Source organism: Hoplias malabaricus, chromosome 4 (assembly GCF_029633855.1).
Source record: "Hoplias malabaricus isolate fHopMal1 chromosome 4, fHopMal1.hap1, whole genome shotgun sequence".
NCBI classification, from domain to species: domain Eukaryota; kingdom Metazoa; phylum Chordata; class Actinopteri; order Characiformes; family Erythrinidae; genus Hoplias; species Hoplias malabaricus.
This window is the reverse complement of record NC_089803.1, coordinates 37,346,760-37,371,749: the sequence shown is the minus strand read 5'-3', so window position 1 is coordinate 37,371,749 and position 24,990 is coordinate 37,346,760. Positions and strand designations below refer to the sequence as shown.

Sequence of the window (24,990 nt, the reverse complement as noted above, 5' to 3'; positions counted from 1 at the left end):
AAACAAGGCTATGTTAATGACATGATGGTGTTAAGCATATTCTAATAATTTAAAACAATTTTGAAAATGAGATTTGTACTCTCTGGGAAAGTGAACATATCTGACAATATCTCAATGACTGAAAATAAAGAAAATAATAACCAAAAATTAAAAAACAAAAACCATAAATTTCCCAAATTCAGATTTTTCAAATGTGCCTTTGCATTATTGTAAAAATAACATCTTTTTTTTAACTGAATAATATATTGGTAGAGTATATATTGGAACAGGTGAAAACACTTTTCTAATTCATCTCCTACTCAGATAAATTGTTTTTTAAATGTCAATGTAATATGATATTAGGGGACACAGATGCACCTAAAATGTATTACAAATAAACCGTAGCAGCCAAGAAAATACACAATGTGCGTCCATTATCCATTATGTGTACCATAGTCTACTGGTGGATAGTGGATGGTGTGATGTAAGAACATTGTCATATAGAGGTTGCAAAAGCGAGTGTTCCAAAATAAGTTCCATGCGTTATAAGCAACAGTAATTGGTTCCCTTGCTTTTGAGTCCTTTAAGAGATGAAAGTTTCATTCATGCATTGTGGTGCTGGGTCAGACTGACCTGCCTCGTCAAAGGCCTCTTCAGATGATGGATTAGAGTGGCTTTGGGACAAAGACCAAGATGAATTAAACTCCAAATAAGAAAGGGAAGTTAACACTGTCATGCATGGCAGGGCTAACTGCTCACCACCACCACCCGCTCAATGTGATTTTTTTTTCTGCGGTAGGACATTGCTTCTGCTTAACAAATTAATCACAGCACTATTGTTCATCACTGGAAGAGTGAGGCAGAATGCACTGGGCTCTAAATGGCTTCTTTCCAACCAAAGCATGAGCTGTATCCAAGCAACAGGCGAATTGCAAAGACCTTCAAGATTTTTTTTCCCCAAACTTGAAGAGAAGTGATAAAAACCTGATCCGTTTAAAAAGAGGAGAGCAGGCAAACATCAGCCAGACTAACTCCTGCAGTTGAGGGAAGGACGGGTATCTTGTGGAGATACCAACTCTGCTCAGGAGTGTTTTATTTGCAGGTAATTACGGATCTGCAGTGAAGTAAGTATATTTAATTTCCTTGTCTGACTCTTATTCATACAACAGAATTCAATACCAATGACTGCTGTAATATTCAGTCAGCTGAATGACCCTGATTTAAGTGTTAGAACTGACTTCAAACAAACATTGCTAAACTAACTATGGATTCACTGGAAATACAGTGTATCAATACAGTAAGCTTGTTTACAGAAAGGTTTGGTTATAAGCTGGTTAATTTACCTCTTTAAGCTCTCCAACACAGGCCAGCATAGCTGGAGGGAATTAAAAATATTATGGTTCTGATAAAGACACCTGCTTTTTTATCAAAGAATTTGCATCAAACCCCCCAGAGAACAGACGGCGCGCCAAGGACACAAAGATATTAAAGTTCTTGGGGAGTTCTTCTGAATGTTTTGACTTAAACCGAATGAAGTTTTGGATTTGAAACACTCTATAAATTGTCAGGCTGCCAGATCCATTCAAATTCCCCTTCATGTCAAGGACTTCAGCATCCAGTTGTTATCTGTTATACCATAAAGAGAAAGGTGTAATGAGAACAGGAGGGAAATGCAAGATTTCCACTCACCTTGAAGATCACCGGAATTGTTTTGGCTGTTCTTATGGACACTAGATGGCGTCACTTAAGCAAAGTAATATCCCATTATACAAAAAAAAGTTGAATATCATGTGATCGCTGCCTCTGAGGAAGCAGAGCATTATTGTATGTCAGTCTGTTGCTTCTTCAGAGGCAGGGATCACAAATGTGTGCAGGAATGTACTTCTCCAGAATCTGCTTCAGAGGCAGCAGAATTTTATTTTATAAGATTCTGCAGCTTCCTCGGAGGCACGGTGCACATTTATTCTTACTCAGTCATTTCTCTCCGTCAGAGCAGGCAAACATATACATACAAACGTTTACAGCTTGGTATTTAAAAATCTCTGCTCAGTCTGCTGTAACCAGTCAGAGTCATTCCTGCCTGTCGACTGGTAACCAACAACATTCCTTCTGCCTCGAAGACAGTGCTGCCTCCAGAACCATTTTGAGCAGTGATTTTGCACATGCTTAGAAGATCATTGACACAAAATTTTCCTCAATGTTCAGCACAATAGCACTCCCTTGTGGAGAATTCCCTCAATGTGGGTGAACATGTGAGAAAAAGCACCCTTTGTGGTGCAATGGCCAACTGGGAGTGAGTGAGTGATAGTGCTACAAGCCCGTCCATAAGATATTCTCAGGCATATCATGATTTAAGACAGAATTAGTGGTGAGTGCTTTGTGTACACCAGTTGTTCTTTTATAAATCATTTGTGCATGACATATATGGAGTGAGGAGTAAACACAGAGGTACAGCACTGTAAGAAATTACAGCATGGACCCAAATGTGACTGGCTTACCTCACTGCAATCAACAATATTAATATCATAATAAATGTTCCAAACCAGTGTGTCTTCGTAGAGATAGGGTGACCATTTGACTTATTTAGCATATGAACAGGCAAAGAGCCACAGCCACTCTCACTGTGGGGGCAGAAGACCTAATCAATAACAAAGGAGTAATCAACGACCATCACAGACAAAGGGAACTAAACATGAAGGTGTGGCAGAACTCAATTTCCACTGAGTGGCATTTGCACATGGACTGTATTCAGACACAAATCACATTACATTCTTCAGGAGGAGCTTAGGGAAGGCGGTATTGTCAGTCTATATATGCTGTGTTTTTCTACGACCCAATGTTCAGTGCAGCTCCGCTGAATCCAGGGTACATCATTGTATCTTGCAATTACTTGCTGTAATAAAGGTTTTCCATTTTTTCATCAATTTTTGAGAGACATCCCATTTTTCCTACAGCACACATAGGAGACAACATCAGTCACATTTCTTCGTTCTCTGCTTTCTAATTATCATTATAATTTCAGGAATACGTTGTGTGACTTAAAATCAGGTGAGTTCTTTATTGTTACTCTGTGTGGAATAGAAGGCTCAAGATTGACTCTTCAGTTCTGCTGTACTCATGTTTAGTTATGAGTTAAGTTGTGTTGAGTCACAGGCAGTAAGTATAAAATAGAAGTCTTTGGAACATTTTTAGACCATGGTTCTATATAAAACTTTATACACTTGGTAGTGTTTCAGATTGGTCCTCTACTGACTGACTAATAAAGACGATTAAGATGGAGCAAGAGGGTCTGGCCAAAGCTGCGCTGGAAAGGCCAGGACTGGTGATCATTGCATCATTGCTTCTGTTTCTACTGCTGGTTTTCCTAATGGTCTACAGAAGCAAAGACGTGTCTACAGTACCTGGTGAGTTCAGAAATGTTTAGAACAGAATCACAGAATTTATTACTATAGTCTACTTAACAATGGCAATGAATCCTTTACATCCTTGTGGTACCTTATGCTAAAAGCTTTGAAGGATCAATTCCGGCTTATACATTTAAACTGAAATTTTGTAAATATTAAACTTTTGAAAGTTGGACTTAGAGGCTACAGTTCAACTTATAATTCTAGAATTCCATTCAAACATTTTGCTCTAGAGACTTTAATCAGCAACATGGACTTAAGATGTTTTATGTTAGTTATCACTGGTCAGGAATGGCATGGCATTTTTTTATCCTGCACAGCAGGGGTCACAAGAATCAGATGCAAGTGGAAATTAGTAACTTACCAGTTATACTGTTTCTCCCAGGCCCCTATTGGTTACTGGGTCTTGGCCCTATTCTGAGTTACGGTAGATTCCTGTGGACTGGTATTGGCACAGCCTGTAACTACTACAATGAAAGATACGGCGACATGACACGGGTTTGGATCCTTGGAGAGGAGACACTGATTCTGAGCAAGTGAGTATCCTAAGAACGGAACATTGGTTTGTCTAATACCTTTTGTACGTCCTTACAGAGTTCACTAACTAGTTTATTAGTTTATTAGCTCCTGTGGTCCATCATTGGTGGAAGGCAATCACAAAGTCTTACATATGATTTTAGTTTAATTTTTTACCAACTGAACTTCAAACAAATTGTCACAAAATGTAAAGTCGGTGATATAGAAATGAATGAGTGCAGTAACGGACCCTATTTAATGTAGCAGTAAATATACTAGTCATCGGCCTTAAAACATAACCAAGAAATGTGGGACTCTGTTTCAGGGCCTCTGCTGTGTACTATGTTCTCAAGAGTAGTAACTACATCGCTAGATTTGCCAGTAAAAGTGGCCTCCAGTGCATTGGCATGGACGAGCAGGGCATTATCTTCAACAGCAACATACTACACTGGAAGAAAATGCGTGCATATTTTGCCAAAGGTGAGCCCGTTTTCTTATAAATAAGGCCTTTGATATGTTATGAAAAGTTAAGCAACTGCAAATAAAAAGAGTGTGATGCACCTCTTACATGTGTTTGTGTGGATGTTGCAGCTTTAACTGGCCCTGGTCTCCAGAGGACAGTGGGTGTGTGTGTTAATGCCTCCAATAAGCACATTGATGGCCTGTGTGACTTCATGGATCAGTCTGGTCATGTGGATGTTCTGAACATGCTGCGCTGCATTACGGTGGACATCTCAAACCAGCTCTTCCTCAGAATCCCTTTAAATGGTCAGTCAACTGAATAAATATCTCATAATTATGCCAACCAACCTCAGAGTACTCTATGATTCCTTTGTCTTCTCTGGTGATTTTTTTTTTCAGAGAAAGCCCTGCTACTGAAGATTCACAAATACTTTGACACTTGGCAGACAGTCCTTATCCAACCAGACATTTTCTTCAAGCTGGACTGGCTTTATAGGAAACATCACATATCAGCGTTAGTAACCCACAACACCTAAACCTGTTTACACTGTTGTTTCCTTAGGTCAAGGCCTATATTTTAACCAGAAATCCCACCCTCTTTCAGGAAAGAGCTCCAGGAGGAGATGGGAAGTCTTGTGGAGAAAAAACGTGAAATGATCAGTGCAATGGAAAAGCTGGATGAGATTGATTTTGCAACAGAGCTGATATTTGCTGAGGTTTGTACATGTCTAAACATTAGTAGCTAATTTCCTAGTCATAGATTATAATTTGCTTAAAAGTCAATATCTCAATATACACAAAAAATTTAAATAAGTTTAAAAAACATACAAAAATAAAACAACAAAAAATTAATTAGCATTTAAAATGTCCTTATATTTAGCTCCTCTCTGTTTGTAGAAGTTCTGTTCCAGACGTTCAGAGCGTAGTGGCTGAAAGCAGCATCACCAAAGGTCCTGCTTTGAGCAACCACTTAAAGAGAGGCACTTGAGGATCTAAGAGATCTTTCTGGTTCATAATTCAAAAGCATTTTCGAGATGTATTCTGATGCAATAGCAAATGTCTTATAAACTGTAAAAAGATGCCAGTGTAAAGACTTTATACCTGGTGTAAAATTGGTGTTAATCAAAACCTTGTTTCTTTTGGGATTTACTTTAAAAATCACTTGTAAACACCAGGTGGCTTTTATGCTGAGTGAACGTTATACGGCAAATGAACTAAAATGAACCATAAATGGTCTTTGTAACATTCACTTTCATTAACGTCATTATATACATTATATGTATTTTTTATCCTTTGCCAGTAAAGCTACTGTGATATACTGCTATGACAGTAAAGCCATGATGGCCCCACTCTGTCTCTCTCCTCCAGGACCATAGAGAGCTATCAATGAATGATGTGAGGCAGTGTGTGCTGGAGATGGTGATTGCAGCTCCAGACACTCTGTCCATCAGTCTGTTCTTCATGCTGGTGTTGCTGAAACAGAATCCATCAGTGGAGAAAAGCATAGTGGAGGAAATGCACACTATACTTGGTAACCCTCTCACCTTATGACAGGCTTCTAATAAGAACCAAAATGTATATTCAATGTTATAGTTCATATTCTAAGTAAATATTCGGTAGATTTGGCCTGGTCAAGACTACCACAGTGACTTCATAACACAAAATGAAACATGGGTGTTGTAGTATGCCTATATGTGTGTGTGTGTGTGTGTGTGTGTGAATACAGTAGGGCATATTGCTTTTATTAATGCTGAATACTGAATGAAAAGCTCACTCCTAGTCTCAGGAGGCGTGGCAGGAAAGGGATTAAAACAATTCTAAACAGATTGTAAAAACATAAGTTACTAAAAAAGAAGAAAGCCAGAGTGCTACCTGAATCCTGTAGAGCACATATGGGGAATCCTTCTGTAACATATCTCTCAATAGATTTGTGCCACACCGGTATCATCCAGGCCAAAACTCTGTGATCATATGCAGCAAAGTTTGATGTGCAAAATATTATATAAACTAGATATAAATATTAGATGAACTGAAGATTATCTCTGCATTTAGGTGAGCGGGAGTTGGAGACGGCTGACCTGCAGAAGTTAAATGTGCTGGAGAGTTTCATAAAGGAGTCTTTGCGCTTTCATCCTGTGGTCGATTTCATCATGAGGCGAGCAATCGAGGACGATTTCATCGATGGCCACAAAGTGAGCAAAGGGACAAACATCATTCTCAACATCGGACGCATGCACAAGACTCAGTTCTTTCCCAAACCCAATGAATTCAACCTGGAGAACTTTGATAGAAATGTGAGTAAGAAAGCAGATACAAGTGATCACTTAAAAAACCTCAAACCACTGGTTTTAATGAATTATCACTCTCTGAAAACATGCTACATGCTTTCAATGAAACACTAAATCTGTGGTTTCTACAGGGTCCATATCATTATAAAAATTTCTAATATAAATCATAAATAAGAAAATAGGGCGGCACGGTGGTGCAGCAGGTAGTGTCGCAGTCACACAGCTCCAGGGGCCTGGAGGTTGTGGGTTCGAGTCCCGCTCTGGGTGACTGTCTGTGAGGAGTTGGTGTGTTCTCCCCGTGTCCGCGTGGGTTTCCTCCAGGTGCTCCGGTTTCCTCCCACAGTCCAAAAACACACATTGGTAGGTTGATTGGTGACTCCAAAGTGTCCGTAGGTGTGAGTGAATGTGTCTGTGTTGCCCTGTGAAGGACTGGCGCCCCCTCCAGGGTGTATTCCTGTCTTGCGCCCAATGATTCCAGGTAGGCTCTGGATCCACCATGACCCTGAACTGGATAAGCGCTTACAGATAATGAATGAATAAGAAAATAGGTGAGAGAGGGGGTTTGATATTGTTGCCGTGGCTGATAAAAACAATATAAAACAATATAATCTTCTGGGCATCAAGAAGAGTGCTTTTTTTAACTTTTTCATTTTTAATAAGTGAAGAATAAATTATATTCTCTTCCAATCCTTTAGCAACAAGATTAAACTTGATTTCACTTGAACAAAGACAGATGCACAAGTCTGTGTACTAATCCGATTAGAAACAGAACTACATGATGATTTGTGCCCCTCTCAGGTGCCGAGTCGATTTTTCCAGCCGTTTGGTAGTGGTCCTCGTGCCTGTGTGGGGAAGCACATCGCTATGGTGATGATGAAGGCCATCCTGGTGACACTGCTACAGAGATACACTGTTAGTCCTCAGCCGGGCTGCACCATCAGCACCATCCCACAGACCAACAACCTCTCACAACAGCCTACAGAGGACAGCCCACCGAGCCTGGCCATGACATTCACACCCCGCACTGAAATCTCTCAGCACAAAGCCCAGGAGCAGTGAGCAGCACGTTCACCTGTTATACTCTGTTTTAGAGAACAACAGTGGTGGAATGTGTTTATGTCAATATGCTATCATGGCAGGTCTAGAAAATTTTAAGTTTGACAAATGTGATTTGTTTAACATTTTTTCCTCCTCGCATTTCCATTGAAACATATGATGTGAGATTAAATGTAAAGCTCCAACTTTTGTGCTGACTGCAAGAAGTAGAACTCCATGGCTGAGCATTTCAATTTTGAACCTGCTGTTACCCAAAGACAAAAAAATTCTGACAGCCATGGTTTCTTACATCATAAACTTGGGGGTTGGGACTAATTGCATGTACATAAATCTGGGCATAATGAATGATGGTGAAAGTGTAGGTGTTAAACCTCTTAAGGCATAAAGGACATATATATTTTTTTCCTTGGATATTTAATTTTGATTAACAGATTTTTTAGGGGTTTAATCAATGACTGGAGTTGGACTTTAATCAAAGAACTGGGTTAGTGATCTATAATAAGACATAAATGACAGAGTATAGGATCATTATTACTGCTCCTTTCAAGTAATTAAACAATACTTTATAAACTGAACTTCATGACGGAGTATTATAACTTTTCATAACCTAGCAAAGAGGTTTACATTCACACTATACTGATGTATTTCATAATAGCCCCATGGTATTGTTCTACAGTAAGAATTGTTCTGAATTGTTTATGATGTGTATATAATAGTAACATATCTACTTGAAGGCTTGCCATTGTTTTTTTCTGTTCCATAAAGCATCACTTCCCAACAGCTTTTAAAGAAGAGTTGGGCTTTCAACACAGTACAAAAAAAAAAAAAAAAAAACCACACAAAAAAAAAATACTGGAAAACTCATTTTGTCACGTCAGTAACAGTCCAAACAATACAATGAAAGCAAATGAAAATGGAGGAACTGAAGTGGAGAAAAGTAAAGTAAAAAAAAAAGTCAAAGCATTAAAATCAATAAATATATATTTGATATACAACTGTAATGTAACAACACTAGAGCCCAGCTTCTGAGTAAAATTAGAAAAAAATATCACTGAGATAATAACACAGTGCATTAGAGAAGGACCGTACACATATATTGCTTTACAGTCTGTCATTTAAAGGAAAATTGTAGTGCCTTCATAGCGCACAGATTCCTCGCTTCACTTCAGCACAGTCTCGGCAAGTTAATATCCTTGGCAGAAGGAAGATATTGTAAGACATTGCAGCGAAAATATGATCCAGCAGAAGCTCAGTGTCCCTGCAGAGCTCTCTGGCAGTGGTAGAGGAGGCAGTCAGGCAGAGAAGGCAGAGGAGAACGAAGCCACACAGCCAGAGAAACACCATGCACACGACAATGCATGAGACAAGGAGCGCCACGGAGCAGACGACAGGCCATGATACCCTCCGTCCCTGAGGGGAGAACAGAACTCTTAGCACTCCCAACAGTACAAGTAATAACTAACAGAGAGACACTGCGATATCACAATCATATCTGTATCAATATATAAGTACTCATTATATTGGTATTGGACAGGTGTTCAGATCTGACTTATTACACTCCAGATCTGTGTTTTTCCATTTTACTGTGCTAAAATATCTGCTTTTTATTTCACTGCAATCACATTCCTATTAAAAATATATAAAGGTTTGCTTGACTTTAAGGCTAATCCAGGCAAGTTTAGTCTCTATTTATAAATAAAAATCCCATTTCCAGAGAATTAGCGATGCTAGGCAAAACAACAATGTGGTGGTGTGCATGGCTCCTTAGTAAAGAGTCCAGTCCAGACCTGTTGCTTATTGAAAACATTGGTGTATAATGTAATGAATAACACTATAATGGATACCCCAATCTGCCGATCCTACATCAAGCAAGAATCAGAAGAGTGTCTAAAACTACAGCGATTGGTTTCCTGGGTTCCTCAACATTTACAGAGTGTTCTTAAAATAAGAGCTGATGCAACACAGTAGTAAACATGCACCCATCCCAATTTTTTTAATGTGTTGCTGGCATCAAATTCAAAATGTGCAAAAATGTTTTTAAAAAACCAATAAACTTTCAACATAAGAAAATAATGTCTTTGTTCTTTTTACAATGTCCCAAACATTTTGGAAATTATTTGGATTTTTATTATGTTTTTGCTTAGAGATTAAGGGAACAGAGTAAGCAGTGTGAAGCAATGAAACAGCATGCCTTTAAATGTATAATACAGGGTGTGCCATTTATATGGATACACCTTAATAAAATGGGAATGGTTGATGATTAACTTCCTGTTTGTGGCACATTAGTATATGGGAGGTGGGAAACTTTTCAAGATGGGTGGTGACCATGGCGGCCATTTTGAAGTCGACCATTTTGGATCCAAGTTTTGTTTTTTTCCCAATGGGAAGAGGGTCATGTGACACATCAAACTTATTGGGAATTTCACAAGAAAAACAATGGTTTTAACGTAACTTTATTCTTTCATGAATTATTTACAAGTTTTTGACCACTTATAAAATGTATTCAAAGTGCTGCCCATTGTGTTTGATTGTCAATGCAACCCTCTTCTGCCACTCTTCACACACTGATAGCAACCCGAAGGAGAAATGCTAGCACAGGCTTCCAGTATCTGTAGTTTCCAGGTGCTGCACATCTTGATGGTATGGTGTGGTATATGGGGTACAAAGATAGTGGGGCCATTCTTCATCATTGGAAACCTCAAGGCCAGTGGATATGCAAAATTGCTACATGTTGTGTTTTCCTCTTTATGCACTGAAGCTGGCACGTTCCCTAAGTTTTTCCAGCAAGATGGTGCACCACAACATTATGGGTGTCTGGTCCGAGCATTCCTAGATGAACAGTTTCCTGGAAAGTGGATTGGTCATCGTGGGCCATTTGAATGGCCCCCCAAGGTCTCCCGATCTGACCCCCTTGGACTTTTATCTTTGGGGTCATCTGAAGGCAATTTTCTATGCTGTGAAGATACAAGATGCAGCACCTGAAACTACAGATACTGGAAGCCTGTGCTAGCATTTCTCCTGCTGTGTTGCTATCAGTGTGTGAAGAGTGGGAGAAGAGGGTTGCATTGACAATAAAACACAATGGGCAGCACTTTGAACACATTTTATAAGTGGTCAGAAACTTGTAAATAACTCATGAAAGAATAAAGTTACGTTATTCTTATGTTATAACCGAGCACACTATTGCTTTTCTTGTGAAATTCCCAATGAGTTTGATGCGTCATATGACCCTCTTCCCATTGAAAAACAAAAGTTGGATCCAAAATGTCCGCCATGGTCACCACACATCTTGAAAAGTTTCCCCCCTCCCATATACTAATGTGCCACAAACAGGAAGTAAATATCACCAACCATTCCCATTTTATTAAGGCGTATCCATATAAATGGCACACCTTGTATAATAAGATTGTTATTGTGGACCATGTATGTATCTTAAATATCTTCTTAAAAATTAATACAAATAAATGACAAATGTCCAAAAAGTATTTGCAGGATAAATTGGACAATTCACTGTTAAAACCTGTTAAGCTAGGATGAAGTATGACTGTACTTACCAATAAGGTCTACTATATGTAGCTGGAGGCTGTCTTTCAAAGCATTTAGGGTGGCTGTGAGAGGATCCGCAGCATCTGTCAGGAGTTTCAGGTTCTGCTTAACGTCGTTTGATAAGGACAGCCACAGTTTTCCATACTCCTCCGTGCTTAATTTCAGTGGCCTGTGGGTAATGTGCATGCATTAAACACTATTAATATCAATCTCAGGTCTTGAAAAGCACAAATAAAAAAACAGATATCTAAACTGAGAAATGTCACAGCAAGAGATAAAATAACATAAATCCCATTAAATGCTAAATAGATATTCAGTTAAATAAAGATCATTAAGCAGCTCTCTGGTCACCGCTGGCAATACCTGATAAAGTCAGTTGTAGAAAGTTTGCCGGAGAAGGGCAGCTTGTGGGTGTGTCCAGGCTGTGTTTGGTAAGAGACTGACCCAGTGTAGGCCACCTGAGTTTGAGGCGTCTCCATCAGCAGAGTGTACCGACACACAGATGAATTTCTACTCTCCAGGCTCTCCATCACATTCCCTCTAAGACTTGCCTTCTAAAAGGAGGGATAAAAAAGATGCAAGGTTTAAAATGTAATTTATTATCTTCATCATCATAACTTTTACTTAAATTGTGCTTTCCTTTGCTATACAACAACAGAAAAGTATCATTTTAAAAGACTTAAGGAGTTGTTGCATTGTAGTAGTCTTTTCCCACAAAACAAGTATTTTAACTAACAAGTAATTTTGAGTTGATGCTATAACATTTAGACAACTAGACCATATCAATTACAAATAATTCTTTTTTTGAGTGGCTTCTCTCAGCTGATGTAGATAATAATGGTAGAACTAATTAAAATGTGCTCAAATATGTAAAACTAAAATAATAATAATAATACAAAAAAACACAATTATGGTATCAAAGAGCTTAAAAATGTTTTTTTTTTTGCAAATTTGGTATGGCCATTATGGACTGAATTGAAAATAACAGATTTTGATATTTGTTAAACATTATTTCAAAATTTCTACTTTTAAAAATGAGACAAAATACTTCTCTATAGAAGTGACTACACCCTGTAAGGTATTTATTTTATTGTTGTTTTTTTCCAGTAGTGTGTACTGTGAGGTACATAATTCCATATAAACAAGCAATGGCATAAATATATAAGGAGAAAACACCTGTTGAGTCTTAACAGAATGAGTAACATGGCACCTAGACCACAACCAGGATCTATATATCTGACAAGTTACTAGTATAGCATACCTCTAGCTCTTTACAGCTGAGCTCCACTGCTACATGTTTTAGTGCTGTCTCTGTGGGGTTGAAGAGCAAGAGGACGAGTAACAGAGCGTCTTCTCTGAAGACACGGCAGCAAGAGACAGACAAGTGAGGGTCAGACGTCAAGCTGATGATGTCCGAGTGGGGCAGTTCTCGTAGCTCAGAGGGTAACTGCTGGACAATAGGGTCAGAATTTCGGGGGACAGTGGAAGGATGTGGTTTGTTACAGTTCTGAGGAGGAACTAAGGCTTCTTCTACTAGTTTGTTGGGTCTCACTATAACCATATCACCTAAGATTTGACTTGAGTTTGGCTGTCTGGTGTCTTTTACACTGACAGTGGCACTACTCTTGTTTTCACTTATGGCACTGATGCTCTGGCTGCCATTGGCTGAGGTGGGCTTTAAGGCGTGGTATGAGCCTTGTACGGGTACAGCTGGCTCCTCTTCTAGCAGGCCACCATACAAAAAGCTGTCTGTCGTGTTGTGGGAGGAATGGGAGGAGTTTGAGGAAATCTCACTGGTGCCCGTCAATGATAAGGATGCTGATTCCTGCTGGCGGACCTTTCTTTTGAAACGCGGAGCTGTAGTTTCAGTTTTACTCATCTGACAGGGAGAGAGAAAGCAGTAATAAGTAAGCGGTTAAACCCGACTGAATGTGTAGCATCCATTAGCAACTGGTGAATAAAAATGCAGAAAAATCTTGAATTCTATAAAACTTGTGCTTTTAAAGAGAAAGTTTGCTTAGAAAAAAAAAATTAAACCTGAAATTGGCACACCAACTACAGATCAACTAACATTATGACCACTGTCTATCAATCAACCATAATGTGTATGATCCACTCGTCTACACACACTAACACACCACCCCATCAGTGTCACTGCCACAATGAGAATAATCCACCACCTGAATAATACCTGCTCTATGGTGGTCCTTAACATTGAAGAACAAAAACAAAGTATGCAGAGCAACAGATGGACTACAGTCTGTAACTGTAGAACCACAAAGGGCTCCAGAGGATGGTGGAGCTGAGAGAATGGACAGTGAGTGTAGAAACTAGGAGATGGTCATAATGTTCCAACTGACTGGTGTATGCATTAATGCAGATTGTACAGATAGAAAAGGGTCAGCACTTGTCAAATTCTTCTATAACCTCACCAACGACATAGAGTTCTCAGTGCCCAGTCCAACAAACAGTGATGAGGCCAGCTGCTGTTTCTCCTGATCCAGCCGTGGTGGCTCTGGCTCAGGCTCTGGCTGAGAGGTCTCTGCTGCTGCTTGCTGGTGTGGAGACTGAACTTCATCACTGGGCTCCTCTACAGCAGCAGTTGATCCTGAAGGCTCTTTCTGGGGTATGTACCCTTCTTTCCCCCACACTCTCTTCACGCCTTCCAACATTAGTGTGTTCTCACTGCAAACAAACAGCACTTACAAAATAATTCAACAAATATCTGCAGAAATATATTTGTCTCAGCCTCCCATAAAAATGTCCAAACACAGTAAAGATAGCAAAAGTAAATCAGACACTCAAACAGTAAAATCATATCTACAACAATGACCATATTAAACAGAATAAAAATGAATATTAAAGAAACTGAATCTCTTTCCAAAATTAAGCTTGTTATAATTCTGATCTATTTTTTATTCACAACAATTTAACACTGAATTGTATTATTTAATTTCATTTTTTGGCGCAAAGGCACATTTATTTATACTGAAGATGATTCTCACCCCGTTCTGTGGGAGGGTTCAGTGCTGTTGGCGGAGAGACCGGAGCTCATGGAGAGGAAAGTGGGAGACTGCCTGTCTGTAAGGGTGCAGGACGACAGACTGATCGGCAGAGACAGTCCATATGGTTCCAAACTCAAAGCTAACAACAAACACAGAGAGGAACTGGCAGTAAATACAGCATTCATACACATTTAAAAGTATTATAGTCCAACATGAGATGTAGAGATTTTATAGAATGGCTTGACAGTGGACAAAAGTAATACACTATACATCCAAACATAACCAGCCACCCTTCTGAATTAATGGATACTGCAATGTAAAGTTCACACTTTGCTAGCAATATCATGCAATTGCTCACATACAGGTACGTCTCCAGAGAAAAGCACTGTCAAAAGAATGGGATGCTATGGAGCACCTGCACATGAGCCTTAGGTAAACATCATCAATGCCAGTTTGTCAGCGAGAGGGATATGAAGCTTGTGGAAATATTAGTACCTGATAAATCAGTGTACCAGGACCTGATCTCAAATGCAACTATACTATTTTACACAGCTAAAAACTAATTAGCTATATATTAAGATAAAACAAAAATGGTGGTCTGACAATCAGCCTCTGGTGTGAGTTTTTTTAAAAAACAAACCAAAAATCCCTCAATACAACCAGCAGAGATCCACAGATATATGCTGCCAATATTTATGATCAAATTCAGGCAAATCTCGGTGAAGTACCTCTCTGCTGAGTCAGTTCTTCCTGTCTCTGGTGGGGTGGTTTATATGGAGCAGCTCCTGCAGCTAGTGCTTCAGCTACAAAACCATCCAGGAAAGAGAGGGAGGAGTCCACCTGCATCAAAAACATGCAAAAATATTAACAAATACCAAGACAAATATTTAATTGACTTAACATATGACTGTCCAATGAAAAACATCCATCTCCCAAAATAGCAACTTTACAGGAGACGTAAAAAACCTTAAATTTCATTGAAAGTCAATGTAAAAAGACCTTATCCCAATTTTGGAGCATTTGAAGGACAGCTGTTTTGTTCAAATGACGTAGTAAACTAAACATTGACAGAAATGGAGATACATGAGTTTGATCGGACAGCGGCGATATGTTGTTCCATTACAGTCTGACCAAAAGTGTTTATCTAAAATGTTAACTGGTTAAACGGTAACTTTACAGAAGGTACAACATTCTCAACCTTTACATATGCAAAGCTTTTATTCAAAGTTACTTGGTACTGGTTATATTGGTCAACTGGTCATGACATTTTGACACAATATAAAAGTCATATTTTTAATTTTAATTAAAAAAAAAAAAGAAAAAAAAAGAAAAAAAAGAAAAACAGTGCCACTGATGCTCAGCGCCACTTCTTGTGATGCATTTTGTTAAATCTGAAGGATATAGGTGTTTCTCATCTAAAAATATCAAAAATAGTGAAAAAAGTTTTGTTCTAACATGCATCACTTGTTTCCATGACAGCATGTAAGTTGCATACCTCTATGCTGTCCCAGGGAGCTGCGTGGGGCAGTACTCGAGTGTTGAGCTCGGAATCCTGGCTGAGGATGCCCAGCTCATGTGCCTGCTGCCGGAGAACTGTGTCCAGAGAAGAGGACAGACTCTCAGCCAGCTCCAGCGCTAGCTCAGCACACCCAGGCCCTTCACGCAGCTTAGTAAGAGCAGACAGAACCCAACTCTTAGTCTCTGAGCTAACTCCTTTCTGCTCCAGCAGCTTCCGCAGCAGCCTAAAGGCCTCCTGCTGCTCTACATCCTTCTTCAAGCAGGAGTACTCTCCCAGCACCTGAGGAAGCATAGAGAAGGAGGTGCTCATATGTGATTACATGCAAATACTCCTACATTTTATAAATTATTGACAATAATTTGACCATTATTATTCTTAATAAATAATAAGTCGTTCATAAAATCACACACCGTAAATTATTGTACAGTTCATGTTTCTATAATTGGCTATTTTCTATAAGACCCTACCTAAAAGGAAATATTTAAAGCTAACCTTAAATCCAGTGTTCAGGTTTTACAATAACATTTTATTAAACATAATTCCTCACTTCATGATAATCTCGTATGAAGGACAAAATCTTGTTTCCCTGTAGCCTTCTGCCACATTTTAAGGACCAATTAATTCTTAAAATTAAGTCTTAAGATTTAGATAGAGGATAGTTCAGAGACCATCCTCAGTGGTTCGCTGAGACATATGGAAGAAAAACATGATTAAATTTGTCAAAAAGTATATCCACAGTCATGCAGCTCTAAATGTTATAAAAGTGCATAGAAATAAAAGCTGCAAATTAACTTACATTTTAGAGTGTATCTCAAGGGAGCACTGTGCCATAGTGAAAGGAAGTGGTGCATGCACCTACCCAGCTGATGACCTGTATGAAATGCTGAGGCAGACGAGAGCAGTCACCCATTAAAATGGCCAGATATGAATCCACTGCATATAGCCTCAGCTGCCTGTCTTCGTCCTCGTTCTCTGAGCCTAATACGTACAACCACAAAACCCAAGTCAGTTCATTTATCAAACTGATTTTCAATAAAAAACACTCTGATCCAGACTCACCCTCTGCAAACAGTCTGAGGAAACTGCTGGGAATGTCCGTGGTCATCAGGTCACCACCGAGGGAGAATACCACATTCATAGTCTGAATGAACCACTCATTATCTGGAGCATATGTACAGGGCTATTATAGGAATGTAACCATGTAAAATCAATACAAGTCTTTGCTGATAATATTTTATGGTCCTAAAAATGTTCACTATATGAAGACTTAAAACCACCGTAGATAATTTGGTGTTTTTGCTCCTGGGCTCCTCCTACAGAATGTAATTTACATAGTGCAATTTCTGCAGTGCTGAGACCAGAGTAGCAACAACAGAGGCTCTATTCTCCTTATTACACGTCAGAGAAGTATCACAATGGCTTTGAAGCTGTAATTTTAAGGTAAAAAGACTACCTAGTGTTCCTTTATATAAATATGGCTTAACTACACAAACACTTTTTGTGTTGATGCTTCTTAGAAAAATATAACGAAGGTGCATGAAAATAATTAAAGAAAAAATTCAATATCTGATAACAACAAAAGGATATTTTTCAGCCAGTTCAGCCACTTTTCCCACAAGGTCAATAATGGTGTAGTCATCATCACAGAGTCGCAGGAAGCCCAACATTTTTTCCACAATCACAGTGACATTCTGAGCATTAGTGATCCTGAAGAGCAGCTCTAATGTCTAAGGGCAGCAGCACAGACAGAGAGAGAGAGAGAGAGAGAGAGAGAGAGAGACAGAGAGAGAGACAGAGAGAGTATTGTCAGTTCCAAAGCAACCTAAAATGAAATCAAACATGAACAGCTGAAGTCAACTGAAACTACTGAGTTGTGGCATTACTATTTAATTGATCACAGGCCTTACAATCTTCCTCACCTCTCTCCTGATGATCAGATCAGAGTGGTCCAAACATTCTATAATAGTCATCTGGTGCTGCAGAGCAAGTTTGGCATCATGTTGAACCACATAAGTCAGAGCCTTCAAACCTAGACATTAAAACAGAGGAACTTCAGTGCATTCCCAGCAGAAAATAGAAGGTTCAAAAGTCTTTGGTTTGCAAAAACTAAAGAAAACACAGGATGAAGTTATGAGACGTAGAAAGTAAAATCTTTACCCAAATACTTAAGGTTGATCTTTGGTGACAGCACAAAGTTCCCAATACATCTAGCTGCTTTTTCCAGCAGCTCAGCTTTAGGGTGTATTGTATAGATAGCCTTGACACACTCATATAGAATCGCTGAAAAACAAACACCTGTCAAAGCCAAGCACAGGACAGGAGAATAATAATTTATTTTTACACACCTACTCAGTTCAAGTTAACCTACCATAAGTGATATTGTGGTTCATTTCTGCTCTCCGCAGGGATTCATCCAAGATGTCATACATCAGCTCACTCATGCTGCAAGTGCAAAAAAAATATTCATTCATTTCCCCTGGGACAAAGCAAGTAATAAACATAACCAACAGTCTGTCTGTAAATGTATCCTCCTCCACTCTTCAGACCAGCTGCCCACGCTCCAGCAACCACCAAGTGCCTTGAAGCTGTCCCTACACTGAAGTTCTCATGGACTACTAACTATCATCACCAGTAGATTGACCAGAGGAGGATGGGTCACCCCTTGTGAGCCTTGGTTCCTCCCAAGGTTTCTTCCTCAGCTGGGGGAGTTTTTCCTTGCCACTGTCGCCCCTGGCTTGCTCACTTGAGGGTTTTACATTTGTCTTTACATTTCATGTCAAATCTTGTCTTACTGGAATTCTGTGAAGCTGCTTTGTGACAACATCAGTTGTGAAAAGCGCTATATAAATATAAATGGATTTGATTTGATTTGATTTGATGTATTAGAATCTAATTATTTGCATTTTAAAGTAAAACCAGACTATCTGGACTATGGATACATGTATGTGGACTATGGACCAGTGTATCTGGACTGAGGGCAATTGGTCAGTGTATCTGAACTAAGATTTACTGTTCAGCAAATTAACAAAAATGGCTTCTGACCACTGCATATCGACTATGAATAATGGTATGTAGACCATGGGCTATTGGTTATTATATAAGGACTAGGAGCTACTGGTCCAGTTAAATCTTGTTAAATCTGGACTATGCTTTGCTGTGCAAAGCCCCAGGACACATACCTCTGATCTTCCCTCCCGAGCAGTGAGAGAATGCGAAGCAGCTGGATCTGCAGCCATGGAGCTGGGACACTGTGGTAGTTAAAGTCCAGAGGTAACTTCCCTCCAACCACTTGCCTCAGGATGGTCACAAAACTGCCCGTCAGATCCTTGTAAGTGTCGGGGCTCTCCTGTCAGGAAAAAAAGATATTACTTTTTTTGGATCAACAGGTAATAGAAGCAGACTAGACTAGCATTCACACGCAATAACAACAATAATAATAATATAATTAATATTTTTTTACATTTATAAAGCAATTTTCAAGGACCCAAAGAGGCTTACAGATTACAGTCAGTATGGAAAATACAACAGCAAGCAGACATTCCAAATACAACATAAATAAACTTTTACAATAGCGGGAATGTGAGGGAGCACATCTGGAGAAAGCAAGATCGCCTAGAACACGACATGTTTGAACAAAGAATAGAAAGCTGGCCAGCAGGGGAAGACCTAAGAGTGTGGGTGGGGCTGTAATATTGAAGAAGTTAGGATTAATTAAAGGAGAACTAACATCAATATATTTAACCTCAGAATACATAAATTCTAAAGGAAGTAACCTTTATCATCTGTAGGTAAATGTGTAAGGCAGAAGTCATGACTCCTGGGTCTTTGTCACACAAGGCTTTTCGGAATTTTCCATGAATATGCTGAACTTGATTTGGAGCAATCAGGTAGAACTTGTACAAAGCAAGCACTGCTTTCCTCCTTATGATTTCCCTGAAACAGATTAGAACACAGATTGGAAAATTCAAGTATAAATAGATATGATTAGCTCTTATTTCTGGAACTGCATCTGACTTACTTTGGATGTGACAGTTTCTCCTCTACCATTGGCAGAACGGCTGGTATCATTTCTTTGGGAAATATCTGACTAACCACAGTCAGAGCCATACACACTTCAATGAGGTTGGTGCTGTGAAGATCCTGTAAAAAAATATTTTGCTTTAAGATGTTCAGTTATTCATATATGTGCAGTAGTGAGTGAATGGGAAATCTCATAAGCAAACATTAAAACACACCTACCTTTAATACTGTATTAACCAATAGCAGAAGTAGTTCATGAGTTTCGTTAAGAAACAGGGACACTGCAAGGTAACCTGAAATTGTATGGGCACAGAAACAGGGCGTGGAAAATCAAATACAGATTAAAGACACTTGACAACAACTCTGTTTACATTAAGTGTGTACATACCTACTCTCTTCTCCAATACTGTGCCTTGTTGTGCCAGTTTGATGGCATGGATGTAAGCAAAATCAGCTTCATATCCAAGCATCTCACAGTACATGGCTCTTACCATGAGCTCCCTCATCTGTCTCTAAAAGTACAGTCACATAGTGCAGTGTTGATGTCAGTGCAAACCTGAAAGTGCTGATTAGTGAAACTAAAAACTAACTGATGCTTCAATTTTTCCCTTAGTTTTATGCCCTCCAGCTTGTAACTGTGAGGTTTAATGACTCTGTGTATGTTTAATGTAAAGTATGAATGGTCTAAATCTGCTTTTTCAGTGAACTATTCCTTTCATAACATGTCAAACAGAGATGTAGACAGAACAGACTCACCATAGATGTGTTAGGTGATGACAGCTGATCTTTAATAGCAGCAAGCTCATTTTTAATAAGCTTCTCCTCTTCCTGAAAGGCATGATACAAAGTGCCAAGTCAGAGAGATGGGTGAAATATGTTAAAAGAGCAAGATTATGGGGCTAAATAGCTGCCATAAATAACTGAATCTATATTACATCAGATTTTTTAAAAATCGGAATATTTCATCACCTCACAAGTTTTTAAAAAATCATTGTTATAGTTCTAATTTATGAATGATGCCAATAAACATTTCAAATTCAGATAAATGTCATTCATTCATTGTCTGTAACTGCTTATCTAGTTCAGGGTCGCTGTGGGTCTGGAGCCTACCGGGAATGACTGGGCGCAAGACGGGACTGGAGGGGGCGCCATAAACATAATATATAATTCAGACTCAATAACCTATGACAGCTATTTAGCTTCAAATAATCATTGATTTCCTCCAATGATTTTTATTCACAACTACTGCCCTAGATATTTCAGATATTATCTACATGCTAGCTTCTTAATTTGGTTCCTTAGGGGGTTACAAGGCAATGTTTTGTTTGTTTGTTCCAAAAGTAGCAGTCACTATCTCAAATGATTGTTCTTCGCTTTATGAAATATCTCTTATATACTGCCATGTAGTGCCCTGTGTGTGTCAGAGATTCTGCAGATGTCTACACCCATCTTGGGAGCCCAGAGTCTGAAGCATAAACAGGTTCATTCAGGAACTACAAAGCAGCGTGATTCTTCACTTCATGTCAGATTCACTTTTTAATACATGTCAAAATAACACATCATGACTCGACTGTTATCTACTTTTTGGTGGTTAAAATGACTGACTGAACCTGAGGCACTAAGAATTTAGCCGGTGACAGAACAGAGAGTACACCCAGTGTACGAGTGAGTACTCACATGTTTGGAGGTGAGCTGAGTGATGTTTCTGATGAAGAGCGCTAGTCTGGAGGTGGAGGAGAGTTTGGCGGCTCCGGGTTGAGAGTTGAGCGCCAAGAGAGAGGGCAGAGCGGTGAGGGTTTTCTCCACAACATCGCTCATTTCAGATATCTAGGGAGCTCAGAATCGCACTAACTAACAGCAGCACTCCTCTGTCAGTCACTTACCAACAGGACACCTAAAGGAGAGTCCAGAAAAGCACTTTAAACAGACCGAAATGTAAAATGGTCCCCAGAAAACGAAACAATATTTACAGTGTTTACATCTGAGTTAGAGCTCGAATCAGCCATAGTCACGGCCCGCTCCTTCTACACTCCCTGTACGGCCCTTACAGACACCGCGCTCAACACCGCCCCCCTACGGAGCCCTCACACACTACAGCGAGCACGCTCATACTTATACAAACATATCAGTCCAAACATTAAAACTAACTCCTGGTTTGTACTCGCACTCTCCTTTGTCATCTACAATTACTGTTTAGGAACAAGTTTTAACTTCTGCAGTCACAGATGGTAGTCTACTGGATACTTTGCCTCTTAAAGCTAGTGTGTTATATTTCTCAGAATATTCTTAGCATCCTGATAGCAGCCAATAAGAACAATAAGAAGGCTGGAGTAGTGTTCCCTGTTTTGTCTTCTGGCCTGGAGTGGATGATAGAGTTTTGGGTGCGTCTGAATGGGTCCTGTTATACTGTTAGGATATTTTTTATTTTATTTTATTTTTTTTTTACTTATCATGAATGAGGAGACAAGAGCTCTTACCTAAGCTTATATTTAAGAAATTGAACCTGGATGTTGAGTTCATTCCAAAAGTAAAAAATTATTTCCACCAGGTTGGGGAACCCTTAGTGGCTGTCAGAGGTTGCCTTGACTTTGCCCCTCCTTCGGGAATCTGAAAATTCAAGTAACCTCAGTGCCACCCACAATGGGAGGAAGAGGCAGGTTGGTTGACATGCAAACCTAATAAGATACAGTTTCCTATCAAATGACTAGGGTTCCCAATCATGGTGAAGAAAAAAAAAAAACACTCTACCACAACGGAGAAACTTAGCTCCACTGACTAAGTATTAGGAGAGAACCCAAAATTATCTTTTCAATGATTTTCCAAAAGATGAGAAACTGAATCTGCATGTTGTAGTGTTCCTCCTCTTGTCCTCTGGCCTGGAATGGATGGTGGATTTTTTTGGGGTGTGTCTGAATAGTTCATGTAAGTTTTTATTTATTTTTTTATTTTTACTTACCATGAATGAGAAGACCAGTTGTGACCTAATCTTCCATCCGAGAACCTGAATCTGGATATTATGTTCATTCCAAAATTTTCAGAAATACACTATTATTTCCATCAGGTTGGGGAATCCCCAGGAGTCACCAACTCCTCTCTTCTAATTATTGTATAATATAGTGTTTATAACTTAGAATCTGTATAGATTATCTCAGTTTATTTGAGGGTTTTTTTTGGCTCATGTGCTCATTTTATATTAGAGATGCCCCAAAGAGTTTTTTTTTTTTGGCTATTTTTGCAGTCATCATAGTATTTCCTTGATTATAGTAAAAACTGTGTTTTGAGAATTCCAGCCAGATAACTATACTATATAATCACTGTATTAGACATATTCTAAATGTGCTGAGTTATTGCCAGCAGGGGCAGGGAACTCCACAGTGAATATGGGTAAATGTACATAAATATATAATGTGTTGCATAAGACCTGTGACCATGTATAGGACCATATATTTTCCAAATATGCTTAAATATCCTTTCCTTGTCTAAAGCTTATATGATTAATGCAAAACTACTTATCAGACACTTCTTGATAATGCTCTCTACATCTTCATGATCCTTGATAGCCTCCAATAAATTTTGTGCCCACAATAAAGCTATTATTCTTGTTGCTAACAGGAACCTGCCACTTAAAATGGGAGCAAAACATTGACTGGCTGCTCTCATTGAAAACTAGCCATTCATGTAACTCTCCAATGAAAGCTCTTTTTCAGTTAATTGTAAATTGCTGTTTATATTTAGGTTCATTACTTGGCTCCTCTTCAGAAGGCTTGCAGATGCAAACACAACACAATTTAAAAAATGATTTGAGCAAATCAGTTCAAATGCCTCTCATACAAGACAAGTATAGAACACAAACACGTCAAAATAAACACTAAAGATTTCATAGAGAGTTTGTCGTTCCAGTAAGGAACAGGTTCTGGGTACAATTAAATTCTTTCTTTGCTCCTCATCAAGAATGCCAACTGGAAGAGAATATACAACAAATAACTAAATAACTAATAAAGTGCAAAGTTCCCTGAGATATATACATAAGTGAACGGTAACGTGAACGAGTGCTACAATAACAAACAGCAATAACTTGAAACAAACATTTGTGTGACAGTAAAAGACAGTGGCATGTAGACAGTAAAGAGCAGGGTTATTTCTGAGGTAGGTTCAGGAGTCTGATGGCAGTGGGGAAGAAAGTTCTTTAACCGAGTGGTCTTGCATTTGACACTTCTGTACCTCCGGCCTGAGGGCAGAAGTGTGAACAGTCCATGCTGGGGGTGGATGGGGTCTTTAAGGATGGAGGCAGCTCTCCTGTGGACTCTCTGGTGGTAGATGCTTTGCAGAGAGGGCAGTGGAGTCCTAGTTATCTTCTAAGCAGTCTTCACCACTCTCTGCAAGCGTATGCGGTCCATCACAGTCGTGCTGCTGTACCACACAGTGATGCAGCTGGTCAGGAGGCTCTCGATGACACAGCTATAAAAAAATTGAGGATTTTGGGTGACATCACAAACTTTCTCAGCCTACTGCTTCTATTTACACTTTTACTATTTATGTGATTTACTTTGTACTGAGCACGTACCCACCTGTTATAACTTGCAGTATTTTCTGTGTCTTCTGTCTGATAAGTCCTCCCTTGTTTCTGATTATCTCAGTCAGCTTGCTGTGATGCTTGTCCAAGGAAGCTGAGAAGTGCAGTTGAAGTAGAAACGGTGTGATTCTCAGAAATGTATTATCAATCTTTAAAAAAAATTGAAATACATAAGCCAAATGTAGTTTTATATTACAACTGTGAAGAGCAAACCTTCTTGCCATAGCTTGCATTAAATGTGCTATCCTGGATGTGCTGCACTACCTGAGCAGCTTCTGTGGGTTGTAGACACCGCCTCATGCTACCTCTAGGGGTGAGAGCACTGACAAAATGCAAGTGTGACCAAAACATCAGCCAGAAAGGATGAGAACCTAGAAATGGTCCATGGTCAACACCTGCAGAACCACTCCTTTATAGGGTTTATCTTACTAATTGCCTCTCATTTCTACCTGTTGCCTGTTCCATTTGCACAAGAGCAGGTGAAATTGATTCACAACAATGTTCATTCCTTAACTGTATGCTCTTTATTTTCTTTATTTCTCTGTATGCTTTTTATTTTCTCTATTTCTCTCTAAAGCTTCTTCCCTCCTTCAATCATTCAAACATTCATTTATTCATTCAA

The 24,990-nt window shown here is 39.1% G+C and overlaps 2 protein-coding genes across 4 annotated transcripts; one reads left to right on the top strand and one right to left on the bottom strand.

Moving 5' to 3' along the window:
- The first annotated feature begins 971 nt into the window (after positions 1 to 971).
- cyp19a1b (cytochrome P450, family 19, subfamily A, polypeptide 1b) lies at positions 972 to 8,661 on the top strand. Its single transcript, XM_066667267.1, has 10 exons — positions 972 to 1,103; positions 3,208 to 3,383; positions 3,769 to 3,919; positions 4,225 to 4,379; positions 4,491 to 4,667; positions 4,761 to 4,875; positions 4,966 to 5,077; positions 5,730 to 5,892; positions 6,414 to 6,655; positions 7,448 to 8,661. Exons 2-10 carry the CDS (start codon positions 3,254 to 3,256, stop codon positions 7,706 to 7,708), a joined length of 1,506 nt encoding a protein of 501 aa, XP_066523364.1. The 5' UTR covers positions 972 to 1,103; positions 3,208 to 3,253; the 3' UTR covers positions 7,709 to 8,661.
- Positions 8,662 to 8,947: 286 nt separating this feature from the next.
- Positions 8,948 to 21,872, bottom strand: ap4e1 (adaptor related protein complex 4 subunit epsilon 1). 3 transcript variants are annotated; one of them, XM_066667264.1, is made up of 22 exons: positions 21,775 to 21,872; positions 21,473 to 21,689; positions 20,552 to 20,623; positions 20,184 to 20,307; positions 20,015 to 20,088; positions 19,794 to 19,915; positions 19,549 to 19,708; positions 18,955 to 19,121; positions 18,144 to 18,217; positions 17,933 to 18,055; positions 17,695 to 17,804; positions 17,363 to 17,502; positions 16,835 to 16,947; positions 16,635 to 16,753; positions 15,752 to 16,054; positions 14,985 to 15,096; positions 14,257 to 14,395; positions 13,684 to 13,936; positions 12,513 to 13,130; positions 11,615 to 11,805; positions 11,260 to 11,420; positions 8,948 to 9,115 (listed from the first exon to the last, which is right to left on the bottom strand). In XM_066667264.1, exons 2-22 carry the CDS (start codon positions 21,611 to 21,613, stop codon positions 8,955 to 8,957), a joined length of 3,477 nt encoding a protein of 1,158 aa, XP_066523361.1. In that variant the 5' UTR covers positions 21,614 to 21,689; positions 21,775 to 21,872; the 3' UTR covers positions 8,948 to 8,954. The 3 variants fall into 3 exon arrangements, with proteins under 3 accessions (XP_066523361.1, XP_066523362.1, XP_066523363.1); XM_066667265.1 differs by lacking the exons at positions 21,473 to 21,689; positions 21,775 to 21,872 and having other exon boundaries at positions 20,184 to 20,305; XM_066667266.1 differs by lacking the exons at positions 20,184 to 20,307; positions 21,473 to 21,689; positions 21,775 to 21,872 and having other exon boundaries at positions 20,552 to 20,609.
- Between the last annotated feature and the right edge of the window lie 3,118 nt (positions 21,873 to 24,990).